This window comes from Myiozetetes cayanensis, unplaced genomic scaffold (genome assembly GCF_022539395.1).
Source record: "Myiozetetes cayanensis isolate MyiCay16 unplaced genomic scaffold, myiCay2020 scf12, whole genome shotgun sequence".
Classification (NCBI taxonomy): Eukaryota; Metazoa; Chordata; class Aves; order Passeriformes; family Tyrannidae; genus Myiozetetes; species Myiozetetes cayanensis.
Genome location: NW_026086826.1, coordinates 10544716 through 10572323, shown reverse-complemented (window position 1 = coordinate 10572323; position 27608 = coordinate 10544716). Strand labels below are relative to the sequence as shown.

Sequence of the window (27608 nt, the reverse complement as noted above, 5' to 3'; positions counted from 1 at the left end):
GATCAACGCAGCAGCTGTGGAATGTGCACAGCACCAATCCCAGGGAAAAGATGTATAGAGGGAAAACAGCACAAAAACATTCAATAGCAGAAACAATAAATTCCTGGGGAGTTCAAAATAAGGTCTAGGGAATTCAAAGCAAAAGTCAACAGTGACTCTTCATATATTAGGGTGTTTCTGCTGACCTGGAGCATGACTGTGCAAAGTGTCTGGCTGTGGGTTTTGTGCAGCTTTGTTTTCTCTACAAACATCCATGTGTTGTACGTGTTGCAGCCATGTCCAGCTCTCTGATCCAAAACTTTCCAGAAAGGTGACACCAGTCAAAGGCACAAAGGTCCAAAGTAGCTCCTGGATACACCTTGGTTTAGCCAGTTTGGATCAGGGTCAGTCATGGGAGAATGTGCCCACTTCACTGTTTGCCTTAACTTCCTGGGATACTGTGAGGTGTATGACAACATCAGGGAGAAACATTAAGAAAGGAGTAAGGAAGAAAAGGGAAAAAACATCCCTATGGTCCATGGCACGGAGGTGTTGTCTGGGGAATGATACATTTCACCATCTTATACTCTGCAAGAACTGGAAGTCTTAAGGAACTCGTTTCAGAAAAGAAGATACCTGTTCACACAAAGCACAGTGGGACTCATCATCACAGGACACAGCTGGTGTAAAAAGCACATGTGAGTTCAGAAAAATTAGCTAAATGTATAGAGCAAAAAACCTACTACTCATCAGACCAAAAATGAGTCAAACAGATTGCTGGTCTGAGCCAAAGCAGTTCTTGCAGCAAGCAGCACCCCTTGCAGTCAGACAGCTGGAAACAGTTCCAGAAATGCAGGGAGCGTTTGCAGAAAAATTCTGAACCTGTATGTATTTGCACAGGTTGGCAGAAAATTCTGGAAGAGCATTTTACAACAAAGCAAGAGACTTTGGGATGCTTTGAGAGGGCTCTTGTTTTCAAGCAGCTCCCAAAGACTGCAGTGATCAGTCTTGGAGCAAGGATAGCTTGGTAGGAAATGTTATTTCACATATGAGAGAGAAAACACAAGCAGAGGTGAGGATTTAAGACAAATAAACTACTCAGATCCACAACACTTGAAAGAAATCTTGCTGACAGTATGTTTGGTGACATTCTGAAGTCAGGAAAGCTGGAGAGACCAAAGCCATGATCACATCCCAGCACAGTGTGGGCAGACACTGTGTAAGACTTTCCCAGGCAACAAACCAGGTCAAGGCAGGTACAGTGCAGTCATGTTCTCAACACCAGTTGTCACAATTAAGTAGAAGCATAATGGGAATTCCAGTTTCAACTTTGCAAAGCCCTCAGATATCCTCAACTGAACAGGATAAGATAAAATAAAACAAAACTAAAATGTTTCTTTCTACCTGCTAATCTGGTATCTCTCCCAAGGGATTTGAAAACTAAACTTCCTTTTTGCCAGTTTGTGCATTATCACCAGCTTAAGAAATAATCCTGTGATCAGAACAGAGTATTTTTTCCTTATGATTTCTGAGTTGGAGCAAAATTTTACTCTGCTATGTCTCTGGGAACTGTGCAGTATTAGCAGGAGGGAAATACACTAAATACAGAAAATAGATACAGCACAAAAAACACAGGAAGGACACATTAAGTACCATTTATAAGTAGTTTTCCTGACCATACTTTTAATACCTGTACCACAGTTTATTATCTATAAAATACTGGTAAAAAAGAATCTGAAAAAAACTTCATTAATGTATATTTGTAGACCAGTTCAAGACAGTGCACTGAGTAACAACTTATGTGTAAACTCTGTTGTAGCTCTCATTTGGAGAACCTGACATTCAAAATTATTGAACATTTTTCTCCCTTGGCAAAAAGTGAGGACATTTGCACTACGTGAGGCTGAATTTGAGCTGCCAGAGGCCAACATGACCCTTTGCTGACAGCCCTGATGCCATGGAATCCACAGATCCATTACTGTGACTGGCACTGAAAACAAACCTTTCCTCTTCAGACAATTCCTTTCACCCTCCTCCTTTGCAAAGAGTACAGCAGCAGTAAGAACACTCCATCCTGTACCTCTCCAAAGCTCAAAAGTTGAGCACTCCATGCCCAAATCTCAGCTGATTACAGCTGACCCCATGGTAAGTGCTGCTGTTCCTCTCCCCAGCTCAGGTGCTGCTGTAGATGTTGTTGAGGTGCCTGAGCTAAGCAGGACAAGCATAAGCAGTTTAATGGTGAGTCATTGTCAGCCCACTCAGGAACTGTCTCGTGAGCAGCTCAGCAAAGCACATACTGAGAGAAAAAAACTCTCTTAATGATAATAATCTCCTTATCTGTTATGTCAGGAGCTGAAAAGGGACACATGAACAAGCCCTGTTGGGTAACACCTTCTGCCAGGCAATGCCTGCTCCTGGCTGGCACGTAGGATCAGGTGAGTGCTGTGTCCCACCCACTGGCTCACGGAGGGAACAAGCCCTTTAAACCACAGCAATTATGTCAGAGGGCTTACACAGCAGACACTGACAGCCCTGGGTGGGCACATCTGGACACCCCATAATCTGGGGTTCCTGATCAGTCAGGTACTGATATCCCAGACCTTGCAATATAAAAATGTTTTCAACTCAGTGGATTTGTTTAAGGTTTTTACAGCTTACATTTTATTATTTATAAAATGACTGATGTATGATACTCATTGCTCAAGAAGAGAAGAATTAGTAGAGGGATACTGGTATTTCATTATCAACTTTCACTGCCCTCTGTTATCATTAATCTGTCAGTACCTGCTTCTACCAGTTAATTCCTTTGACTCTCCCCAGTCTGCACCTTGTTCTGATATGATATCTCATGTTTGCACAGACAGGAGACTTTGACTCCTTGAAACTGGCAGCAAGTACATTTGGGCTTTGTTACAGTGACAGTGAGCATCACTGAGGGCAGAGGTAAAAGCCAGGCTGGAGGACGTTATAAAAAATTCAAGTGGCAAGTGTCTCTCCTTTTAATCTGACAGTTGTTCTTAAGAGCCGTACGTCATCTGTGACACACAGAATGTAAACACAGGACACAGAGGCAGAGCTCCACATGACAAACAGGGCACCTTCCCTCTGCAGATGGTTTATTTGCTACTGATGGGACAGAACTAAACTGAATCTTTAACTGAAGAGTTCCTCTGCCAGCAGCCAAAGCCATCACATCTCCTCTCTGTTGGATGCAGTGCTTCTGGAACTCCAGCCCAGAAGTAGCACCTACAGCCCTGTAAGCATGCCCAGATACGAGAGCTGGAACAGGAAATACACCTCCATAACTAAATCCAGGGATACTTCCAGGACTCCTTCATTACCTGCACCTACATTTGTATGTATAGCTAATCTTACAGAAGAAAGGCATATGAAATGTTCTCTCAGGAAACACACCATTCCAATCAAATCAAACATCTTTCTACATAATTGAGAGAGAAAATAAACAAGTTTAGCCTGGCCTTACTTTGTACACCTTGGAGTTCAACACGAAGGCTGAAGACTTTCTAGAAATCTCATTCTCAGGAATTAACAAAGGGCATAAATCACCAGTAAAAATGCCCCACAATGTGAACTGTACTCACCTCCTTTATCCACAGCAGTTTAGGTGGTTGCATTTCCACAGACATTGCTCCCCCTACATAGTTCAAAACTCTGTGCTGTGTTGCATTGATGAGCTCGACTTGACTCACTGCACGATGATCCATCCACATAATAACATTCCTATGGTTCTGTCCTGGGGAGAACAAAAGGAAGAAAAATTATTTTTGATCTGGTTTAACCCCACCTCAGTACTGTGAGTTACCCTGAGCTGCTTCACACTTTCACTTCTACATTGAAAACTCAAATTCTCTTTGAGCAAATGATCCACACTAAGTATCTAAACCCAACATTTTAGCCCTCTGAGCCAACTTTAGGACATGCTGAGCACTGAGAGTGCTGACAAACCAATCAGGCTGGGGAGCACCCAAGAACTTTGAAACACCATGCTCTTGTAGACTGTATTGCAATCAAAGAACCCAAACTTCTTGACAAAGTTTGCATATTCAGTTAAAAACATAAAGAAGCATTTTGGTGACCAAGGACTAGAAATGACAAAATCTGAACAACCATGCTGTAAATCGAAATGAACTCAGCTAGTCAGTTAGCTAGACAGCTACAGAGATTCTCTTTCCTCTTCTGTCATTTCGGGCTGAACTACCCTAATTTCTTTCAGAAATACAGTTTCAGGGGGGACAATTTGAAACTGCCTGAAATCCCACCAACTGTATGACTTTCAGCAGCATGAGAGTATTCAGTGAGTTCTTGTCTTCTTGTTTAACACAATCACTGTGTAAACTCACAAGTTCATGGGGATATCAGAGCATAAAAAAATAAGAACTGAATTTGACTCACTAGACCAGAATAGCCCCAGACATCATTAGGCATTGAACAGATTGTAAGATACTCTGAAACTGAAAAATAAATAATCTCATCTAAATTTAGAGAAGGACAGTTTGGGGGTAAAGCTGGTTTTTTGAGGAGGATAAGAGGAGATAAATACATCTGAGAATAGAAAGAACATACACAGAATTGTGAGCAGGTCTCTGTAACTACTGATTTCGCACACACCTCATCTTAAATGGGATTCATTGAAAAATAAAGTGCATCAAAGACTTTGAGTCTTCTGAATCATCAACTCTAATAAAAACCACCAGATTTTTAGAAGAAGGTCACAGTCAGTTTCTGAAGTTTAGCACTGTCCTAGACAAAGACAGAGCACCAGTATAATAAAACAGACAGCTGAACCTCTTGCCTGCAGCTCCATGACAGAGCAAGCAGTTGGACTACACTAACACCAACAGTTTTAGCATTCCTTTAGCCAGTGTGGATGGGCATTTATACACACTATGAAAGCCATGATCAGCAAAGTCTGAAGGAGGAGAAAACATGCAGAAAAGAAAAATGAGCCTAGATTTCCCTAGGAAGCAATTTCTTTGAGCCAAGATGAATTACTTTGATCTTGGGATGCCAAATATTTAGCCAAACGGTAATTCACATCCCAAAATTAATTTTTCAGTAGAATTAAAACAGTAAAACCAGAAAAAACATCCTCTGGTAAAAAAGGTTTTGTGTCATCTCCATCTCCCAGAGCCAGGCCCAGCACTTGGTATTTGGCTGAAATGGAAAGTTCACTGACAGCAGTGGTGACACACACACAGTAACATCATTTTTTGTGTGCAGTCCTACCTTCACAGTTGACTGCCAAAGGTTGGAACTGTTTATCCAGAACAACAAGAGAACATGTAGCATCAAAACCAATCCCTCGAATCTGGGCAGCATCCACTCCACAGACAACCTTCTGAAAATACACAAAACACACATAAATGTATCAGTTCATATGCAGGTACCAATGAGCACAGAAAATGAGTTACAAGTCAAAAATGCACGCTCAAACTCGGAAATTCTTTATATTCAGTATTCTTTAACACTGCTAACCAAAAATACATCAAATTACCAAATATTCTTTGGTTATCAAAACTGAATTCAGAGCTCCTAAATAGTTTTTTAATCTTACTAGCCACAGTCCTGGATAAAGCAGGAAGCACAAAATATCAGAAAATAAAGGTAGCAGAAAACCAGCAACACTTATTTTCTATTTTCTAAAGCTTAGAGTTGAGCTGCATGTGAAACATGGACACAGGATTAGGGCCAGGTGTTTCCATCAGTTACTTCACTCAGTTCCCACCTGTGGAAGCAATAAATATTCTAGAATTGCTTTGGTAATATTGAGCCACAGCTTTTTTGCCTTGCAATACTGAAGGGTCCCAAAAATAAAACTGGTCAACACCTGTAGCAGCGATAACACCTCTGCAATGCACACTTTTCTCTCTTACCAAGAGATTGGACATTATACTTTTTTGGAAGATCTTCCAAACAAGAAAAAAGAAATAAAAAAAAAAAAAGGCAAAAACGACTGCCCCAAAATGCCTGAACTTCATGGTTTCCAGCAGCACTGGAAAAAAAAACACAACACTCACACGGATTAAGTGCCAAATGAGGCTGCAAGACACCTAAAATGTAACAGAGTAATAAATTGCCACTTCTCAGCAACAATAAAAATATCATTATTTTAATTAGTACTATAAGGAAGGACTTTCACTAGACTTGCTACAGTGCCAGTCTCTTACTGGCTCTGAAAAGCCATACTTTCAGAGACTATTTTATTGCTCACACATCAGAGATTGCATTTAAAGGGGTCCAGAGCAGAACAAAGCAACTCACACAGAAAAATATCAAATAAAGAGTAAGACTTGCTCTTCTTTAACAACAAGATGTTCTTCCCTGTCACTCCTGTCACTCCCTTCTTTCCCTTCCCTCCCCCTCACCTCCTCCTCTCCATCTCAGGGCATTTCTACAGAGCCAAGCTCATTAATGTTTGAAAAGGCTGATCAATAACAAGACAATGGGTGAACTGTCCATCTGCAAATTACCAAGCATGTCATGAATATTTAAAAAGCCAACCTTAGAACATGGAGCAGGCCTGGGCTTTACTAAGGAAGATGAAATGGCCTCTGTGTGCACTGCCAAACAAGGTCACAGATTTATCTGCACTGCCAGCAGGTACAGGCAGAGCCCTGAATCAGTGGGTACAAATCTTCCCCCCTACAGAAAGGGTTATTTCCATCCGGGTTTATGCTTGATGTTATCCACAAACATTCATCATTTATTTTGGTCTTACAACACTGGATCCTCTTATAATGAGGTCCACAGGTGTTATGTTGGGGACCATCCACAAACCAGGCAACAATTTCTATGCACTAAATGCTCCTTTGTGACTCCAGTGCAGTACGAGCACATCTTTAAATATATGCACAGCCAGGCTCTGAGCAACCTTGACTCCTCAAAGAACTGTCTTGTGGGTAGAACAAACACCAGCAAAACAAACCCCACAGATGTGAGACCTGAAGGCAGTGGGTAAGTCCTCCCCCTGCCATAATAGCACAAAGAAGGGCCTTTCATTCTATTTGCAATTGTAGCAGAAGTTTTTTTCACTCTGGCCTTCAGCTCCTCACCAATAAAACAGACACTGTGAGGCTCCCTCAGCCTCACGGTGCCTTTAATGTACAAGGACGGTTACAAGTTACACAGCACGAACAGACCTGAAGGGAAGTGACACATGGGGACTGCAGACCTCAAACATTCAAAACCTCAACAACCACCTGCAACACAAATCCTTCATTTTCTCTGTCTTTGCCCACCTTTGTGACTGAGCAGCAGGCAGCCCAGATGTCTGCAGAGGACTGCTCGTAGTGGTCTGGTTGGGGCTCCCAAATTTGGATGGGCTGCTCCGCATGTGCCACCACTGTCCCACAGCCATCGACCAACGCTGCTCGAACGCTGCCTGAGCCAACATCAATCCCAACATAGTATCTGACTGCAGTCTTTTTACTGTGCATTCTTAGTAAAGCCTGTGGAAGGAAAAAAAAAAGGTTAAAAGCCGATAAAACGACTGATGATGGAAAACTGTGCTGAGCAGGGCAGGAGAGAGGCTGTACAGGCACTTCATAGGGTAACTCGTTTTTGCAGCAAGTCTTCACTTGACAATTTTTAATTACTTAAAGGTTTCAAGTCTTGCACTAGTTGTACCACTTTCCTTCAAATGTTTGCACATTAGCTGCGTGGCACAGAAGCTCCTGAAAAGCAGAGTGTAAATGTGCACGTAAAATATGCAAGCAGTGATAAAATTCCTGCGCTCGTACAATCAAAATGCAGTGTGGTCACACAATATCACATCCACATAAGGGGAGAAAGAGGGAAAGAGAGAGGGAGGGAAGCAAAGGTTGTGCTGGCGTTTTACACACAAGGGAAATTTCAACCCAGAGGCTCCTGGGTTTTCCTGGTAGATGGGGATGCTGGTGATGCCTGGAAAGCTAAATTCTCCTCTGGATAAGATGGCAAAAACCACCACAGGTCATTCACTATCTCAAAGCAAGCCACTTCCACTCCTGAAGCAGTGAAAGGGGGGCCAGGCCAGGCTCCACTGAGCCCTGTCCTGGAGAGGAATGAGGAGCCAAGAGCTGCTGCCTCCCATCACACCAACCAGCTCCTGAGTGACATGTCACTGCTGAACGGGACACTGAGTCAGGATGGAGCTCTGCAGATTCTGGAAACAGTTTCCTCTTCCAAAAAAAACCCTAGTGTGATGCTGATAATTAAAGTAACCACGTGACAATCTGGCACATGTTACCAAGGAAAAAGAAGAAAACAAAAAGTTATTTTCCAAGAGCTTTCCACCATCAATCCACCCAACTTTAAAGCCTCAGAAAATAATTTGCTGGAAAAGTGTTGAGTTATGAGAGCATCCAAGGAAATCTCTGCCTACTCTCTGACAACCTACAAGAACAAAGTGAGGTTACGTTAATTGCTTTAATTATTCATAATGAGTTGCATATTTCACTATATTAAGTTTAACTGTTTGACATTTAATACAGTGACAAATTCACTGTTCTAAATTTCTCACTGTTTGTTCTTAATTAATAGTTAACATTTACATTTTAGCCAAGCTGGGAGAATGCTGAGGAAGAGCTGGTACAAGTATTTGAAACATCAGACAAGTACCAAGTTTAGTGCCTGTGTGAATCTGTGACGTCTCTGAACCACGTGAAACTCAGCTGACACACAGCTTCTGATTGCCAGAAAATGAATGGATCAATTACCACTTGATGAGCACATGGTATTTACAGAGCATCAAAATGGCTCTAGTTAAAAACAGCCCACCTCTCCCAAACAAGTGACCTGGATTACTTCTGGATGTGGAGTAAGGGGTGGTTAGACGGAGAGGCATAGGCAAAGAGGGAAAGATTGGAAAGAAATGCTTAGTAGAATATGATTATTCACATTTCAAATTAATTCTTTTTTCTCTTTTTTAATCATAATTTTGAGTACAGGTCAGGATCTACACTTAGTTGTCAGTCTGAACATAGCACTGGCCCAGTACAGGTGGCTGTTCACAACCATGGCTGGCTTGTAACCACTACTGCTCATGGATATCACAAATTTATGATCATTTAGGGTAAGAGGCAGCAGCTAAAATAAAAAAGGAAAAAATAAAGGAGCCCTTTATCTCAGAAAATTCCAAACATGATTCTGGGTAATAATTAAGCAGTGTAGCAGCTTGGCAAAGTTTCATTTGCCCTGAAAAAGGACAACACCTTGGCAAAAGAAACCTACTGAGGCTTCCCCTCATCCCAGCCTTTAAACAGCTCATGGGAATGTGGTCAGTCTGTGGAAATCTGTTATCACACAATCATTTTGTCCTGCTTCAAGCTGACACTTCATGCTTAGACCCCACTGCTGCATCCAAGGACCGTTTTTTGTTCTCTGCTTTGACAGCACAAGGGAGTTCTGTCCATCACTAAAACTCCTGAGCAGCCTGGCACAGACCAAAGCAGTTCTGAGCTGCTTTCTGCACACACCCAGCAGGGGCACCAGGGGAAGCTCTACAGATCATCAGCTTCTAATACTGTCAGAAAGCAGGAAAAACTCAAAGCTACAGAGCATATTGTGGCTCCTCTCTGGGAGCACTGGCTCTGCCCAGCAGCTGAGGTGCCACACACTAATCTCCTTAAGCGAGGTCATGTGTTCCAGTGATGAGCAAGCAGCTAAAAATGGTGTGCCATGAGTTAACACTAAGGAATACTGGCAAGAAAGCTCCTTTATTTTCTTGGCCCTGGCTCTGTGACCTGGTCAGACTAACCAAAGCTGATGCCTGTGTCACAGAGGGGATGTGGGTGACTAACACTGCATCTGCCACCTGGGGGGACACGCGCTCGGCCTCTCCCCCTCAGCTGGAAAAGCAGTTTTAAGACGTTCTTTTCAATAGGTGATGTTTGTTCACTTTTTAGTTTTGCACTCCATCTCCTCAGAGCTCCAAAGGCTGACTGCAGGTGCTGCTAGTTACTTGGGAGAAGTTTTACTACAAAGGCATTGCACAAGACTGTTCCTGATAGTATCTCACGAATTTCCCTGGTTTTCCCCTATTTCGGCACTGCCTTTAGCTGCTGACTCAGAAAAAATTGAGAATAAACCACAAGCTGCAAACCAGATTATTATTTTTTTTTAAACACGGGCAAATCTTTCTTCCTTGCTTTTCACAAAATACAAATAGCAAAAGGAGTATTTTACATCCTGTCTCCTGCTCACACACACACAATACTACTCTAAATTTCTCTCCCTTGTAAGGCAGCCTTGATTTTAGCTCATTAACGTGTTTTTGCTACTTAGAGAACAAGCTTAACAGATGTTAGAGAATTAAGCTCACAGTACCTCCTACTCAGCACTTAAAATTATGGCTTTGCATTGGATTCTTCCCACAAACATTTGAAACCTGGAACCCAATCTGCCCATGTAATGTTTACTTTCCTTTTTTTTCCTTACTAAGCAGCCAGGATGTGCATGTGCGAGTGACTGGGCAGGAAGCAGAGTTTGTTTATGTGCTCCAGCAGTCCCTATCAGCCTGTGCACATCCAGGAGTTTATTGCTGTAAATCAGTGCACACAGGAACCAGTTAAGTGACAGAGTCCCAAACCAAGAACCACAAACCTATTTTCACTGGTCTTTCTCTGAGTAAAGCTCCCCTAGATTCACAAAGCAATACTCAATGTCTTATGGAAAAAAAAAAAAAAAGGTAAAAGTAAATATTAATCTTTTTTTCAAGTACTGATTTACTGAGGCTGTTGGAAGTAAATAGGATCTGCAATAGGATCCGATCTGCTTGCAAAAACATAATTTGATGCCAAGGGTTTTTCTGGAATACCAATTGCTTGGTATGCCACCTACTTATCAAGCACATCTACGGAAAGCACTGTCATCTCCAGGTCATAAATGTCACCAATTATGGACTCTGCCCAAAGGTATTTCTTGAGAACCAAAGAGCTCAGCAGTCAGGTTGGTGGAAAATATTTAGCCAAAGTACTTTAGGAAGAATTTTAAAGAGGAATGTTGCCATTCTGTTTTGCTTCCAGAAGATTCCTTTGGTACATAAGGAAACTCCAAATCAGAAATTAAGAATTGCTTTAATGCAGTTCAGAGGTAGCAGAAGGTCCCAGCACAAATTTCTTGATTTGGAATACAGACACCAACAATCATTGCCACATGCAAAGAAAACTTTGTTGTGCAAAGAAAAGTTTGGTTTGGGTTTTGTATCTATTGGATTCTGAACATATAGCTTCTGCAGGCAATGCAACCATGAGGAAAACAGCAACCCAGAAAAACGACTGAAATAAAACGTCCTAAAAGACTAGACAGGTCCATTCTTCATGTGTAATATTCCCAACATGACACCAGAATATTTGATGCAGGGATCATGCATGTTTATGTACTTCCAAGAGGAGGAAAGCAGTAGAGACAGAACCTTCTATCCCCTTGCAGTATCTAACTCGGAAAGCCTGGCTCCTTGCAGCCAAGAAAAAAGGCCTCCAGCACTTTAACACAGCCTTGTCTGTCCACTGCAGAATTAGGGCCTCATATTTACAATTTATTAATTGAATTTGCAAACAGAAGGTGAGGGATAGAGGAAAAAAAGTAAAATTAAAAGCCATGTTCAGCTTGGCTGTGTTAATCCATGACTGTAACTGCTAAGGCAGGACAAGAAGCCAAAATTCCCTCCAAGCACTAAACCAGCAATGGCCTCTTTCTCTGCAAATCACAGCAGGGACAGAATGGCTTTTCAAACAAGCATTTATGATCAAAAGGCTACAGCATATGATAAATATTTATATGGTCCATTAAATAATAGTCTGTATAAATATTATTCAAAATGTGCGTGCTGGAAACCACAGACTTCCCAGTTTATCCTTATACAAATGTGTTAGTTTTCCCACATAGGCAATGAAAAAAAAAAAAAAAAAGGAGGGGTAAAACTCAGTTGCAAAAATATTTCTTTAAAAAAAAAAAATAGAAAATCCTTAACACTATTTACTTTAATTTAAAAGGAATGAATAAGTAACCAGAGAACTGTTTCATTACAACTATTAGACTCTGTCCTACTTCACTTCATGGTTATCAAGTTGCCAGGACGTACCTTTCTCACATGAGTACAGGCTGAAGCTCAGCTCGAGTTTTTAGCAGCAGCAAGTCTAGATTTGGTGGTATCGTGTCCTTAAATGCAAGGAATTAGGAAGGACTGGTGTGTCTGTTTTAAACTTTGATCTTTGGAACGCTGCAGGCTGCCCAGCCTCAGTGATCACGGATAAACAGAATGTTTTTAGTAGTGCAGCTGTGCTTTTCTATGGATTACCAAGAAAAAGATTAACAGGCTCAAATTAGGCTTCCTAATCTTTGTGTGAAAAGATCTAAATAAACTAAATAAAAGCTGCTTTTAGACTGTAAAAAGTGAAAGAATAATTTTTGACATTACACTGGAAATTCAGCACTTTGTTGGCTTCCCAGAGTTACAGTAAACCCACACATGGGATGGTGGTGGAGTGGCCATCTCTTCTTGAAAACTCCCTTTCCTCTTCCAATTCCTGTTTGAATTTGAAAAGAGAAAGAAGGCACATGTCTGTGTGGGAGAGTAGGAGCAGATGGGGAATTCTAAGGCTGTGCTGAAGGGCAGTACTAATATAGAAAATACCCTTCAAAGCCCAAGGGGCTGTGCTATAATATCAACAAGCATTTATTTTTCGGCTACCAGACAGCAAACAAAACAGAAACAAGGAACAAAAGCACACCTCATATCTCCCCTTTTCCCTTACCAAAACAGAAACACGTACATGCAGGATCTCTGTCTTCGGAATATGAGGACAATGTTAACAACAACAAAACTGAAATAAATAAAAACAGAGCTGGAGAAAGTCTGCCTCTTCACTAAACCCAAACACTTTCAGATTCTTTTATCCATTCTCTGGTACATTCTGTGGAACTTTCTCATATCTTACAACTACAAAAACCAGTTTCAAATAGCAGATGAGACTTCATTTTAGTAGTAGGATCCAACCCCATCTCCCAGTCCCATAATACCTGGATTGTTTCACCAAAACCTTCCTAATGGTCCCTCTAATATTGTAATGTAGCCTCAATAAATCCCCCCACAGGCAGAACTGAAAATATTCTGCTGTTTTCTAGTATCTCTTTTTCTCCCTATAAATAATTCACTATGCACTAATCCTCTGTAATGTCTCTCCATATCTTTTTTTTTTTTCCCCCCTCAGTGTCCGAGACAAAACCATTACTTCACCAATGCCTCCTACCCTTTTCTTCTACCTCTTGCATTTTAAATACTTTCAGGCCAAACTACTTCCACCTGCTCTGATGTAAAGCAAGACACATGCCAGTTTATCCTGGTGTAACTAATTGCCAAAGAAAGGAAAACGACTATGTAGATTATTCTAAGAAACTAGATCAAAAATTTATTTCTTTTCAGCTTCTACTGCCTACATAGACATCTCTCTCAGGAACAGCACAAAGATGTCAGCATGGCCAGTGTCCGTAAATATCAAGCTCTTAAAACAACAGTTGTTTTTCTCTATATTCTGCTCTAGAAGATTTGTACTGAACAGAAAAATCCTCCTCTCCTTCCAGTTCCTGTCTTCAGCTCACACAGGCAGACACAGCCCTTGATCAAATAAGAGCAATGGCATTCTGGCCCCTGATTAAAGAGCAGAGCAGGGCTGTGCTGGGTCAGATGAAAGGTCCAATTAGCCCATGATCCTGCCCCAGACAGCAGCAGCCATAAGAAAAGCACATGCCTGCCCTTTTCATCCAGCAGTCCTTCCCCAGGACACCTTCTTCCTCCTGCTATCTATAGTAGAGGCACTTCCTGAGCCAGAAATATTATCTTTAGGATTAGCAGACCTTGAAGACTTTTTCCTCTCCAGATTTGTTTGTGCTCTTTCTGAGTCCAGGGAAACTTTTGTAACTGCAAGCTACTGTGGTAATGGGTTATAAAGTTCCATGTAAACAATGCAAGAAAATGCCCTTTGGTTTGCTCTGAGCGTGCCACCTGCTAGTTTTGTTTGATGTGTCTGAGTTCCTGAGCGAGAGGAGACATTAAGCAATTGCTCTGTATTTACCTTCTCCATGCAGTCACGATTCCATGGCATTCTGAATCATCCCCAGAGGGCTCACTGCAGCTCTCCACAGACCATGGGTGATGAGCTGAACTCGCAATCTCAACATGGTCAGGTAAGTTAAAAAGCATTTTTCTGCTCTCTGACTGTTCATGGATGTGGCAGTAACAAGTGCCATAACACAGTGCAGTAGTAAGTACTAATAAGCAGCCAGAAGTGATCCCAAAGCCACTCTGGAGTGGAGATATAGCTCAAAAACAATATGTTTGTGTCAACTGAGAGGTGCTGCTTTGGAGCGTGGAGGTGGCTGTGGAAGGCCAGGGATTGCCAACTTCAGGGAGTTCCCAAACCACTGGCCTCAAAACAGAGGGATCCAGGAGCTCCTCACAACTATATGCCTGAAGAAGGCTTAAGGCTCAGCCTGGCTTTCCTTGGAAGGAAGATCCAGGCCACTCTCTGGCTGCAGGAACAAGGCTCATGCCCAGCACACCCCGTGTCCTCCCCAGCCTGTAACTCGGCCACACAAAGGAAACACACTCAGCTCCCTCTGCTCCAGTGCTCACCCAGCCCTGGGAACAGCAGGAAACAGCTGCAGAGAGGAGCTCTCAGGAAAAAGGAAGGCTGAGCAAAGGGCCACAGGAACACACAAAGCCAGAGGAGGAGACACTGGGGAAACCCAAGGGCTCCAATTCCCTCAGGAGCTCTCCCGGCCCTGCTGGGACTGGGCCATCACTCCAAAAGCGGGCTCTGATCCTGCATCCAGTAGTGCCAAATTCCCAGCCACATTAGGAGCTCAGGATTAAACTCCTGATGCTTGTGAACATCACAGGTGCTCTCACAGTCAGCAGCATTTTGAACCTTTGCCATAACCTACAACTTGTCAAGCAGAGGAAACGTTGATCAGTTTATGCCAAGACACAATTCTCACACAGCAAGGCCTACGGAATAAGGGGGGTATGTAGAGCACCCTTTCCTCTCCACATCCTGGAAAGGGCAATGGATACAATCCACGCACACCAAGCTCTTCAGATCCATTCCCTGACCTGACACTGCTCCCCCAAAGGCTGTGCTAATGATCTGGCAGCCAGACATGTCCCAAATGACACTGCAGGATGCCTGGAGCTCTGAAAGAAGACACTATCTTGTTTACACTGACCGAGGGGGGAAAAAAAAGCCATCTGATTATTACATAAATTCTGGCTACAGCAGCTTCATGACTAGTTGAAAGGAGGTAACAGGCTCCAAAATGACTGATGGATCCAAGTGTTTGGATCCACCAGCTTATTAATCTAATGCTGAGGAAGATCTTTCTTATCCCTGTGTCTCTATCACTTTAACCTACCCCACGATGGACAGAAAGAACAATCTCTGCTCTTTGCCTGTAAAATTGAGACAGATTCCTGTACTGTGGCCTTTGTATTTTTTTATTCTCTTTTATGCCATAACAGAAATAAACAAATAAAAAACTCCAAACAACCAACAAAAGACGACAGAAAAAAAGAAGCATAAAATAAACACAGCCCTAGAAGAATAATGTTAATCTGCAAAGTATCTGTTTAAGTTATAAAATGTAACATGGGAGTAGATGCAATTCAAAAGGCACAATTACAGTTCATGTAAGAGCTTTAAACTACATTTCTGGAGCAAACCAGCCTCGGCACCAGGAGCTTTCGTGCAGGATTACGTGGAATTCTGGGCAAATACAGCCACTATGCTACTGTGGATACTGAATTAGCCAACTTAGGTTAATGCTGATATTCTAACTTTAATCCCATCTTTAGATTCCAGTGCTACATCATGGTCGGATCTGGCACTAGCCCTGTGATTACGTACCAGCAGATCAGTATAAAAATAATTTGTTCTGAGTTCACAGTTTTATGAAATGACAAAACATCAAAATTAGCATTCTGGCTGAAATCCACTGCATTTCCCATCAAGGCTTACACTTTTAAGCAACATCTGAACCAACTGCCTATAATTACTCCTGGCAGATACTGGAGCACTTAGGCCAGCAGTAGATGCAACAGTGAAATAAATTTTTAAAGACATGCTGCAAACCACTTCTTTCAGGATGCTCACCCCAGAAGCAAACATGTGTCTATAAGCCAAATCCGCAGTTTGTTACACAGTATTTGTTCACTCTTGCATAGCAAAAGCCTGGGAAGAGTGAAAGCCCCAAGTAATTCATCAATTTAAAATTAAACATTTATTTGGGCTGCAATTCCAAAAACACTAGCCCTGAAGTTCCTGTCACAACTACTTAAGAGGAATTGAGGTTGCATAGTAGCTTAGGTTAAAAGAAACACTAATTCTGCAGAAAAATCTGTTGTTTAAACAGCCCATACAAGTTAACTTGTCTACACCCCCTTCTTTTTTACAGGGAAAGAAGAATCACACCTGTTCCTCTGAAGCAGTGAGTTCTCCTCCTTCTCCCCACATACACAGCTGGGGAGTCTGGTTTGGTTTTACCAATGCAAAATCTGTCTTCTTAATGATCCCACCAGTCTCTTAACTCCAAACTTCTACAAAGCCAAGCCTGAAAGGATACCAGGCCTACACCGCTCTGTAAATTCCCTTCAACGGCTTTCCCGAAACAGCTCAGAAGTCCAGAGCTGGAAAGCTCCCTTGCCTCAAACAGCTGAAGGTCACAAATTCTCAGACTTTATGAACAGTCTGAGTACTTTCCCTTTCACACATGGAAATGCAGAGGGGAAGCTGAAGGCAGCTCAAAACACCTTTCAAATGAAGCTCATTTCCACCAAGGCTGTGCCACTTCTGTTGATTTTGCACGTCAGGCTGTTCCAGTAGCAGGTACCAGGGAAAAATGTCAATGTTGAGTCACTAGAAAAGCCCAAGATGCAAAACAGGAACACATGGGAGAGCCATCCTGACCCTCTCCTGTAAATCTACAAGTTCTTAGGAAACACATCAACCTCTAACAGAATCAAAGGAATGTTTGAAAGAAGGATGACTTATGGAAAGAGAGAAAACAGGCCTATTGAAGTAGTACAAGAAACAAAATGGGTAAGAGTCCTTATTTGGGAAGAGGATTTTTCAAAAGAATCAACATTTTAAAATGGTAATTTAGCTGAGAAACACAGAACGGAGTAACAAAAGTGGCTAAGAATACACACAAAACCTTCCCAGCGTAGAACTACTTTGTTTAGTCTCTTCTGGCACTATAAATTTATTTCTTCCGTGATTCTGATAGCTGGGAACAGCTGTCCCTGCAAGCACCCAATTCCCCCTGTATTCCTCTTTCATCCTCCTATCCCAGACGCATTTCCCAGGGGAAAAAAGTGACTTTTTTTTACTGCATGCTCATACATGTTCCTAAAGGAAAGGGAGTCATTAACATTAGAGACCCTTTAAAATGTCAATGTTTTTTGTACTACATTTAAGTACATTTACAAAGAAGTTAATTCAAGTTAATTAAGCAAATTGTCTTCCAGGATGAGGACATATATGAGGATTAAAAAAGACCAGACCACCTTCATAGCAATGTGGTTGCTTATTACTTTCTAAAAACCTCAGAGATGACTGAGCCCTCTCCTCTCCTTCCCTGGAATTTGTTTCCTAAGTGTTCTCCAGACAAGAGGCACTGGTGCTAAATTTATTAAACTTCCTAGCAAATGCCAGGCTCCTCAGCAGAGAAAGAATCTGCAAGGTCAGTGCAGAGCCCGTCACCAGAGAGGAACACGGCTGTGACGGGAATGTCTGGAGCCAAGCACAAGCAAATTCCAGCAGGTTACCGGGATGGGCTCCCTGCCAACCCGTGAGCTGTATGGGAAGGCAGGAACAAATGCCATGGGAAGGAGACAGGGCTGCGAGGGTGCAAGACAGCGGAGCTGCACGAGGACGGAGAAGGCTGCGGTGGAAGCCGGACACCAGCGCCAGCAACACCTGTGCCAGAGATACCAGACTGGAAACTGCATTTACCTAAACCTCCTGGGGATCTAGAGGATTGGGCCAGTGTGTGAGTGATGTGCACCTGCCCACCAGGTCATCCCAGCTCTGCCATCTGAGGGAAGGCGGCAGGGAAATGGTGATCCAGCACCTCAGGAGGAGGCACTGGGGCCACGTGTGTGCCCAGCCCAGCCCAGGGAAGCCTCAAATGCCCCCCGGCCGTGGAGGCTGTGAAGGGTGGCCCCATTCCCATTAAATGTAGGAGTTATACATATAAATCTTATGATGCCCCACGAGCTGCACGAAAACCAGGCTGCGAAGTGATTTGAAGCGATTAAATCTCTCTTCCCACGCACGGCCGAGGCGCCGCGGGGCCCGAGGCTGCGGTGAGGAGCTCCCTGGGGCAGGAGGCGGGGCTCGTGATTAAACAACACACGAACGCGAGACCTCAGTTTAGCAGCAGGATCCGAGCCCTCGAGGAGGGGGATGGATTTGGAGAAGGGGCAAGGGCAGGGAGAAGGACAAGGACAGGGCAGGGACGGGACCCGCCGCGCTGAGGCAGCGCGCGCTCCCCTCGCGGCCGCGCTGAGGGGCCGGGGCCGCCGTGCCCTGGCGAGCGCCGTCACTTACTTGTCCACCCTGACACTACCCGGGCCGAGCACACCCCGAACAGGGACGTTCCCTGAAACCCGCCGCTGCCGGGAAACCCGCCGGGCTCCCCCTTCCCCGGCCGGCCGCGCCTGCGCCGGGAAGCGCTGGGAAGAGAAGGGAAGGGGAGGGAAGGAGAGGCTGCAGCGGCCCCGCCGGATTCCTGCGGCGCTGAGGGGCATCGGCGCATGGGAAGGGAGTCGTCTTTATCCTTCTTTTAAAGCGAATAAAGCACAGGCAGGGCGAGGGGTTGGCACAATATATACACAATATACACAGTATCGAAAAATAAATATATATCTAAGAATAAATATAAATAATAAAATATATATAAATATGGAAGAGTATATGTAAACATATAGAATATTAAATAAACAGGAGGGAATGTCAGGGCTAAGGATATCCACCTCTCTCTGACCCATAAATACATAATTGCTTCTTAAATAAATAAGAGAGGCCTGTGAGTGTGATGTTCTGCACAGAGTTACTCTGAGAGTTTTACCTGAAAAGCCGGGAAACTGCTGATATGAGGAATAAACCCTGGGTTTAGTTAAGGTTTGCTTGAATTGGAGGGAGGATGTGGCAGTGGGATCTGCTCAAGTGCATCCCTGGGAACACAGAGATCACAGAATCAATTAGGTTGGAAAAATCTCTGAAATCATAGAGTCCAACCCCTGGGACACTCCAGATCCCACCGCATCCCTCCGTGACCTTCCACAACCCATGAAGGGTGGAGAGGATGGCAGCCCTCACATTCCCATCATGTCCAAACACTTCTGGCACCAGGAAGCCACCAGGGATTTTTCCCGTTATCCCCCAAATATTCTACAGCAGGAAATCTTGCAGCAAAAAAGCTGTCTTGCAACATTTCCAGAGTATTCCCCCTTGGGCCCAGGCAGAAAAGCTGCAGGAACAACCTTGCTCAGGGAAAGATGAGTGTTGTCTCGTGGTCAGAGCACAGGGTTCGTGGTCAAGAGCTGTGGGTTCTCATTCCAACTTTACCACTGAATCATTTTGAGAGCTTTGCTCGTCACTTTGTACTACAACCAGTTAGTAATTTTCCGTTGGAATGATTTTCTGATGGAAAACACTGCTACAAAACTGAAATCTGGGTGAAAATCCGTTTTTCCATTGGGAATACCTTGCATCTAGGCGGGTCAGGAAAGGACATTAGACCAAATGGAGATTTCTTGCATTAATTCAAATGTTCTGCTTTGAATAGATAGATTTTTTTAAAAAAATAAATCCCTCTATTGACTGTAACTCCAAGTCAGCTCACGGCACAGTGGGATTGTGTGCTCTCATGCTCTGCTTTGCTCCAAGACAGGTCTGCACTCTTGTAGTAGGATTCAAATTTCTCTTTTCTGAGACAGGTCCTTCCTGATCTGAGTCCAACCTGACCCATGGGGACAAATCCCAGCACAGGGCCACCACTCTGACCAGGGAAGTGCTCCATGGAGAGAAAGTGCAGGGCTCAGAGACACAAACAAGCTGTTTCACATTAGTTCAGTGACCTAAAACAAAGCTCCGTGACTGTGGAGATACCCAAATGTTTTGTTTGACTGAAAAACAGGAAAATGAAGCCCAGAGAAATGGACCTGAGTGTGCTTCTGTCTCTGACAATCAAATCCTACAACCCTTCCATGCACATGCTGAGCTCTGGTTCAGAGTTCTGGTTCTTCACCCTCGCAGCTATCTCCCTTCTTTGCTGTTTTGTTCCAGAATCCTATTCCTCTCTTCATTAAAACCAAATTTATTTCTGTCCCCCATATATTCATACATTGCTAACACTTTCTTTTAATCTAAATAATACTTGTTCTCCTCCCACAGTGTATTTGTAGACACCATTAAAATCCCTTCTTTTTCCCCTTAATGTTTAACCAAGTTAAACATTAACCATTTACATTTCCTTTCATAACAGCAAGTTTTGCAGTATCTAATAAGCTTTCTCTGCCATTGTTTCAGTCAGAATTCATCTTTTCAGAGCACTAGTGATCAGAGCCTGACATAATGTGTAATGTTCAAAATGATGGCTTGTTAGAGACTCATACAGTGGCGATGATAATTCCCTGTGCACTCTTTTAGTTACAGACAGGGATCAGTTTTGCCTTTTTTTACACCTATATCACATTAGCACCTTGATGTATCCAGGTCTTTTTGCTCCAAGAAAGGGCAAAAATAAGTACAGACAAATGTATTAACTTAAGATTTCTAAATACATTTTTCCATTTCGTCTCACTTCCCTAGTACTCACATGATTTCTTTCCAACGGGGTGACAAATGAAGACATTTCCAAGAAAGTTACAGGATCTCCAGCCTCCAAAATCAAAGCCCTGAAAATGCCTCTTTTCTTTTTTAAATGGAAGAATCTGAGTTTAGATTGTTATATAATCCCACTGCCACATGAGGTTTAATTCATTGCTCCTTTGAAACATTCTGAAAGCTGAGGGTTAAGAGGTGTTGTATTAGCGCAGAATAATGATGATTGATTAATTTGCGCTTGTATCAAATGCAGGAGGAGTAGGTACATGTGTGGTGAATCCTCTACAATTTCAAAATCTTTCCTTGAAGCTGAAAATCTCCTGTAGATGTATGAAATGGAAACCAAGACCACCTTTCCCTGTTTAGACTGTTGTAAATTTGCTTCAAAATAACCCCCTTTTTCCAAGATTCTGGACAGATTCACTTAAAACATACCCTTTTGTGTTTTCTTTACAGAGTAACTGATGAAAATTCCATTTTAAATGGTCTTTCTGGGAGACAGGGACATTCTTTTTATCATTATTAACCAAAGCCCATATTTCAAGCTGCAGGGATACAGCTTCAGGTAGTGTAAATCAGCGTTGCCCGGGATGGCCCTCAGTCCTCTCAACCAGCCCCTCAGAACAATTTAGTGGTTTTAGATGACAGTTGGCATCTTTGAAATATTCTCTGTTGCAGAACTAGACTAGATGTGACACTTGCTGCAGAAGAAATCTTGCATAAATCTGTCTAAAAAGACTCAATCATATTACTTCACTACTTGTGGTAACCTTTGGAGGCCAAAGTCCAGACAGGTTGAGAAATGGAGCATGAGTCCATAAAGGTGACAATTCCATTAACTGCAATCAAAGGAAGAGGTGAATGGTGAGATAAAGACAAATTACTTCTTCCATAAAGAAGAGAAAATATGTGTGTGAAGGGGAAAGAGATGGAAGGAACATTTTCCAGCTTTGTCAAGGAAATAAAGATCCAGCCCCGCTCCGTTGAGATCAACACAAAAATGTCTCTTGGGCTCCGTGGATCCAAGTTTTGCCCCAGCATCTTGGTGAATATCAGTGGGAACCATCACTTTGGGAGTGCAGATGTTCACAGGGGAGACACCCCAGCAAAAAACCATGTGCAGAATTCCTCACTGAATTGCCCCCACAGCCCTGCTGGAATTGCAAACAGTGGGCCTGGCTTTTCAGTTAACTGGGCATTTTGCAAAAATAACTGTGGAAGAATTGGTGGCACTTCTGAATCCAGTGATTCAGGATTCTCAAATACACCAGACAACATCTACCAGCTCAGTGAGTGCATTTCAGCCCCAGGGGCTGAACAGAAATGGCTTTGAGACTTGTGTTTGGGCCCCAAATCAAAGAGTGGGACATACTGATTGTGTGTGGGACATTTTCAAGGGTTTCTATGCAGAAAACTTCATCTAAAACCAATCCATGTACAAACCAAAACAAGGCAAGCCAATTGTTTTACTTCCAGAAGCAGAAACGGATCTCTGAGCATCCAGAAATTCCAGTTAGGTGTTGATTAGCATAACAATGAAAGGGAAGAAAATATTTATAAAGGTTCTTGTGACACGTGTGCTCAGGCAGTTCATACAAGCACTTGAGGGTGGGTTTCAATCTCATTTTAAACAAGTATAACAGTGGTATAGGAAATAGAAGTTGGAGAATACTCTGGATTAAATGCTCATTAGATTAGGACTATTCATTCAAACAGGGAAATAAGGAAGTAAAAACCAACTGATTTTTCTGCAACGACAAGAAGGAATTTTTGAGTGTACCATAGGAAAAAAAGGAAATTTCCTTTGGGGGACTTTTTCTGTTTTTAACAGAAATATTAAGTTACTCTCAGATACTTGAACAGCCAAAAAGGGAAATCCCTGTTTTACACGGCTCTAAATTTAGCTAGAAAAAAACCTAATTCAGATTTTATCAAATTGTGATCCATTTGGGCAGCTCACCTTTTAATACTAAAGTCAGAAACTGATACAAACAAACATACAATATTTCAGGCTCCAAAGTTCCAGTGTCTTGCCCACGGCTTGTTCCTGCCTGCCCTCTTGGCTGGCCACCAATATCCTTTATTCTCAGGAGAGTCAGCCTTCCAAAAAACCACTTGGCACTCAAGTCAGGGCTGCTCTGTTTTCCTAACGTTCACGGCAGGCAGGATGTTTTCCGACTCTGGTACCCAACAGTTGAGCATTCCAGACAGCCTAGGGATTTTTCTTCCAAAACCACACTGCCAATGTCATAAGAATAAGTGAAGTTCTGTGACACCATGTGATCCTGGTGGGAAAATGGGATGACTTTGTTGTCACACAGCGATGCACAAAGGGAAAATGCGCATGGTTCTTGCCACCTTTGTAAATTCTCCTTCTGGGGTGCGACTGCTGAAAAAAGGCTGGCTTAAAGTCGTGTTTTCGTCAACTGGTTCCCCTCTGGGAAGACTGCCAGATCTCCATGGATTAGTTAAGGAGAAGACCCCCCCTCCCAAACTGTCTGGCCAGAAAAGCAGCCCACTGGTGCAGTGTGGCAGAGGGGATGCTCAGCAGTCTGTGCACACAGTGTTTTCAGCAAGGGAAAATGTTCTGTTTGCTCCACAGAACACACAGCACAGATACCCCTGCAACTTTTTTGTCTGTGCCTTTACACTCCTTAAATATTAGAAATATTAATATTATCATTAACATTTATATGGAGGTAATTCCTGAGCTCACTGATGTCGGGGCCAGCTCTCGCTGTGCAACCTTTCCTGTGTAGATCAGACAGTGTTCAGGTGAGGGCAGGCAGGTGACAATTCACAGCCAGGACTCCTCACTGATGAGGAGCAGACAGAGGCAGATTGCCACACGCATCTCCCATCAAAGCTCTGTGCCAAAATCCAGATGTGCAAAATCATGAAATCACAATCTGTCGAGCTGGAAATGAATTTCACAAGCCAAGCTGTGAAAATCTTGTCAAGCTCCTCAGATTTCACAATACCCCACATCTCCAGAAAAACAACTATAACAGAGGTTAAATATTCTTTCTGCAACATCTTTCCAAGATTTTTCCATAGGATTTGACCAGCTTGTGAGAAGCAGTTTGTTACAGTGGTGCCAAATCCAGTCAGTGTGGAGAGGACTGAAGGCAGCTCAACCCCCCTTCAGGCAGCGTGTCCTGATTCCACACCTGGCACCTCCTACAAAAGGCAGATCCTATTTTGCCCTTTGAATTCCAAAGCCAGTGAACACAGTCATGGGAGGCAATCAGTTAATTTGTAAAAAATATAACTGTCTGTTCTCCAAGGGTAAGACTGACTGGGATCTGTACTTCCAAGATTATAAACAGCACACAGCCTTTCTCCAAAACTCATTGCAAAAAGTACAAATGATGTTCTAATGCCAGCACTGTAATCTTTAAAAATCTTAGATGGAGCAGGATCATGTAGCCACCTGCAAATCATACACAAATAAGCTAAACAGCATGAGAAACAGGAATAAAATCACCATATATGTAGCTGATTCCTATAGCAGAGAGAGTGTCATGCTCTGTATACAACCCAAAACAAATTGTCTGCTTAAAATTAAAATATGATACTATTTCCAGAAGTCTTGCCTCTGGGGACATAATTTTTATACCACCGGGCAGATTCAGCCCTGGTGTAGGATTTCTGATTTTCATGGAATTGCACCATTAAGGAATTTGGCCCAACATCTTACCCACACTGATGCAACCCAACTTTTAAGGGACAGTTATGGGTTTTCCTCCTAAGTCAGGCCAAGTTTCTGGAACAAGGGAAGTCTGTAAAAGAAACGGTCGGAGGGATGTTTTAGTCTGGCATTTGGGAACATTCACACGTTAGAAAACGTCACAGGGTTTATTTTGTACGGCTTTTTGCACATTTGAATGTCGTGCTTTTTCTTCTTCCTTGCAGATACATTGTCAGTAGGTGGTCACAGCAAAACTGGATAAACCTCAAATAAATGTAATGAAATGATTATAGACAGTGTGAGTAAAGAGACATTTGTGGATCCAGTTCACTCTGCCTCATCTTTATTATATAAATCTATTTTGCAAACTTAATGCACTGCCTGAGCTTTCAATATATGATTAGCAGAACATCTGCACCACTCAGGACTCTGGAGAAAAATTCAAGATGTTAATTCTCCAACATTTTAGGTACATTTAAATGTTTTGGGCATGATTGATCTCACATAATGCCTTGGATTTATGCTTTGTGTGACAGATGGGAATCTGAATGCACACACTGATGCTCTCACTGATGTTGAAAACTTCTGTGCAGAATCACAGAAAAGGAGCTGTAACACTTCCCTGCTCCTGGAGCTAACCTGGTATTTCCTAAAATCCTGCAGCCTCACAGGTCATGGCCCAGAAAACAGGAGTTTCTCCGGCTCTTCCTGCCAGCGCTGCCCGTACCGGGCGCCGTGATGGGGTGGGATGTGATCCTGTCAGGGGGCTGGGGGAGATTATTCCCTTCCCTCTGCAGTTGTTCGAGCTGCCCAAACAGCACAGAGCAGATGCTCAGGTTCTTAAAGCTTCCTGGGAAAATCAAGAGTGTTTCAAAACCGTACCAGAACCAAAACTCTGGAAAGATTAATGGAGCTTGGGTCAAGAGGGAGGAAAGATGAAATAGCTCTTGACAGCAGTGAGCTGGTAAATGATGTGCCCAGTGCTGAGCTCTCAGCATTGAGTCAGAATATTCAGTGCATCACATCAAAAACTCCTTTAGACTATTGACATAATATTAGAAAGAACATGGAAAAAGATAGAACAATCAAAGGCACACTTTAAATTTCCTACTTGTATTCTTACACTAATCTGACAATCATAAAGACTTAGTATAAATCAAGTGGAGCAAATGCTATCAGTAAATTAAAATGTAATGAGAAATATGTTTTAAGGTGTGTACAAGAGTTAAAAAAAAAAAAACTTTTGGCACAGCTGCAGTTCAGAGTTCTTTCCAGTATTAAGCACAAGCAGTGAATGAAGCAGCTTCAAGCATTCTTTAAAATCCCATTCTGTAAAATCCATTCTTTCAAATCCCCAAAGAGTTTCTACCCTTTGGATTTTACAGTTTGTCTTTCCAGAGCAATGATAAAACCATCACAGCTTTAATCAACTTTTTTAATCATTGACGAGTCAGAAAAGCTGAAAGTGAAATAAAAAGCAAGACACATCAAAAACCAGAAATACTGGACATTTTTGCCATTTCTGTCAGCCACAGGTAGGAATGTTGTTACAAGGCAAGATAAGAAATTGAGGAAGGGAGTAAATGGTAACTGCACTCTCATTTTAGGCTATTTTATGTCTGATTGTTTCAAAATTAGGAGGAATATGTGACTGGGTGTGTAACTCCACCCTCTCCAAGAATTGCTGGGCTCATTGTTTATGAGTGTGATCCAAACACAGGAACAGTTTCCGTACCTGCAGTCTGTTGCAATCATGGAAATACCACGGGATGTTCCCATCGATACCTTGTCCCCATCGTCACAGCGCACCCTGAGAACTCCTCGTCTTGGGACATCCGGGATTATCTACTTAGCCCCAAGCTTTAGGAAATCACCTGAATAAAAAATACCTGTTAGAGTTGCTTTGTTTTAATGTGAGTGAAGGGAAGAAATCCCAGTAAGAGCTGTGGATGTGACTGTTTGTCATCCTTGGAGAAAATAAATGTCCTAAGGCAGCTCAGTGGTACTTGTGTCGCTGAGTTTCTAATGTTGAAAACTGACACCAACACCATGACCTGGATAACTAAAATTTTGACCCAAGAGTAATGTCCCCCTGTAAAACAAAGACCTCCCAAATTAAGACTTCAGCTGCTCCATCTTGAGCTAGAGAACTGTTTTTCTAAGCTGCTGCCTGAATTGGGTTTCAAACCAGAACTGAATGAAGGCAGAGGAGGAAGCCTAAGGAACAGCAGTTAAGATATATGGAGGTTTGTGGAACATCAAATCCTTCAGAGTACAGAATATTTGCAATTTGATATTGCAAGCATTTCCCTTCCCACTGGAAGGTTAGTTTGTCAGAGAGGAATATGTTGCTCTCAGAGAATATCACAGGCTGCTCATGTTCTTGCTCATTAACTTATTCTCAAGCAGAAGAAAATTCGTGTCAGCTGTGGTGAGGGGTGTCTTGGTCAGACTGTTCTCTCATATCTTACCTAGACCTTTTAAAGAGAACCAATTCAGAGACTGAGAGCAGTATTTTTGGCCTTTTAACCATGGCCTTTTCAAGGTAATCCATATTTTAGCAGTGGCCCATGATTTGTAACCTATTGCCAGATTTATTCCATAGAATTTTGCACAGATCCTGGGACCAGGGGGGCTCATGGCTGCAGCCCCTCCCAGCCCAGCTTCCAGCAGCACATCCCAGCCCTCTGCAGCACGTTCAGCGAGCGAAACCCCACACTGGCACTCAGGGTTGAGTAACAGTGTTCTGGGTACACCCACCCAGTGTCCTGAATATTGGGTAACAGGAAACCAGGGGATGGAACAAAAGCCACTGCTTTTGGTTTCTGAGCTCCTGAGAGGTTCTAGGGGGTATCTGCTCTGTGACAACACTTCCCATTGTGTGTTCCAGCCGGGAAGATGGATGTACCTTAGTTAAAGTGAGTCATTCACTGAACCTGGGCCAAACTTTGAAGCAAATCTGGGCCAGTTTACTGCCTCGGGAGGAAACCTGGTTTTTGCATGAATTAGATGTGAAAATAAGCAGAGCCTGACTGACATCTTCTCCAAATTCC

General features: G+C 42.8%; 1 protein-coding gene across 3 annotated transcripts in view; it reads right to left on the bottom strand.

The window, feature by feature from the left end:
* The window catches only part of FGGY (FGGY carbohydrate kinase domain containing), a 140112-nt gene extending 112783 nt beyond the window's left edge, over positions 1-27329 (bottom strand). The window contains exons 1-4 of one of the 3 annotated variants that reach the window (XM_050306563.1): positions 26291-27329; positions 7239-7448; positions 5227-5338; positions 3582-3733 (exon numbers count right to left, since the gene is read on the bottom strand). In XM_050306563.1, coding sequence (XP_050162520.1) covers positions 3582-3733; positions 5227-5338; positions 7239-7436 — 462 coding nt within the window. In that variant the 5' untranslated portion in view covers positions 7437-7448; positions 26291-27329. Of the gene's footprint in view, positions 1-3581; positions 3734-5226; positions 5339-7238; positions 7449-12061; positions 12203-18584; positions 18708-26290 lie in introns of those variants that run through there. The other 2 variants (XM_050306562.1, XM_050306561.1) reach the window with 2 other exon arrangements.
* Between the last annotated feature and the right edge of the window lie 279 nt (positions 27330-27608).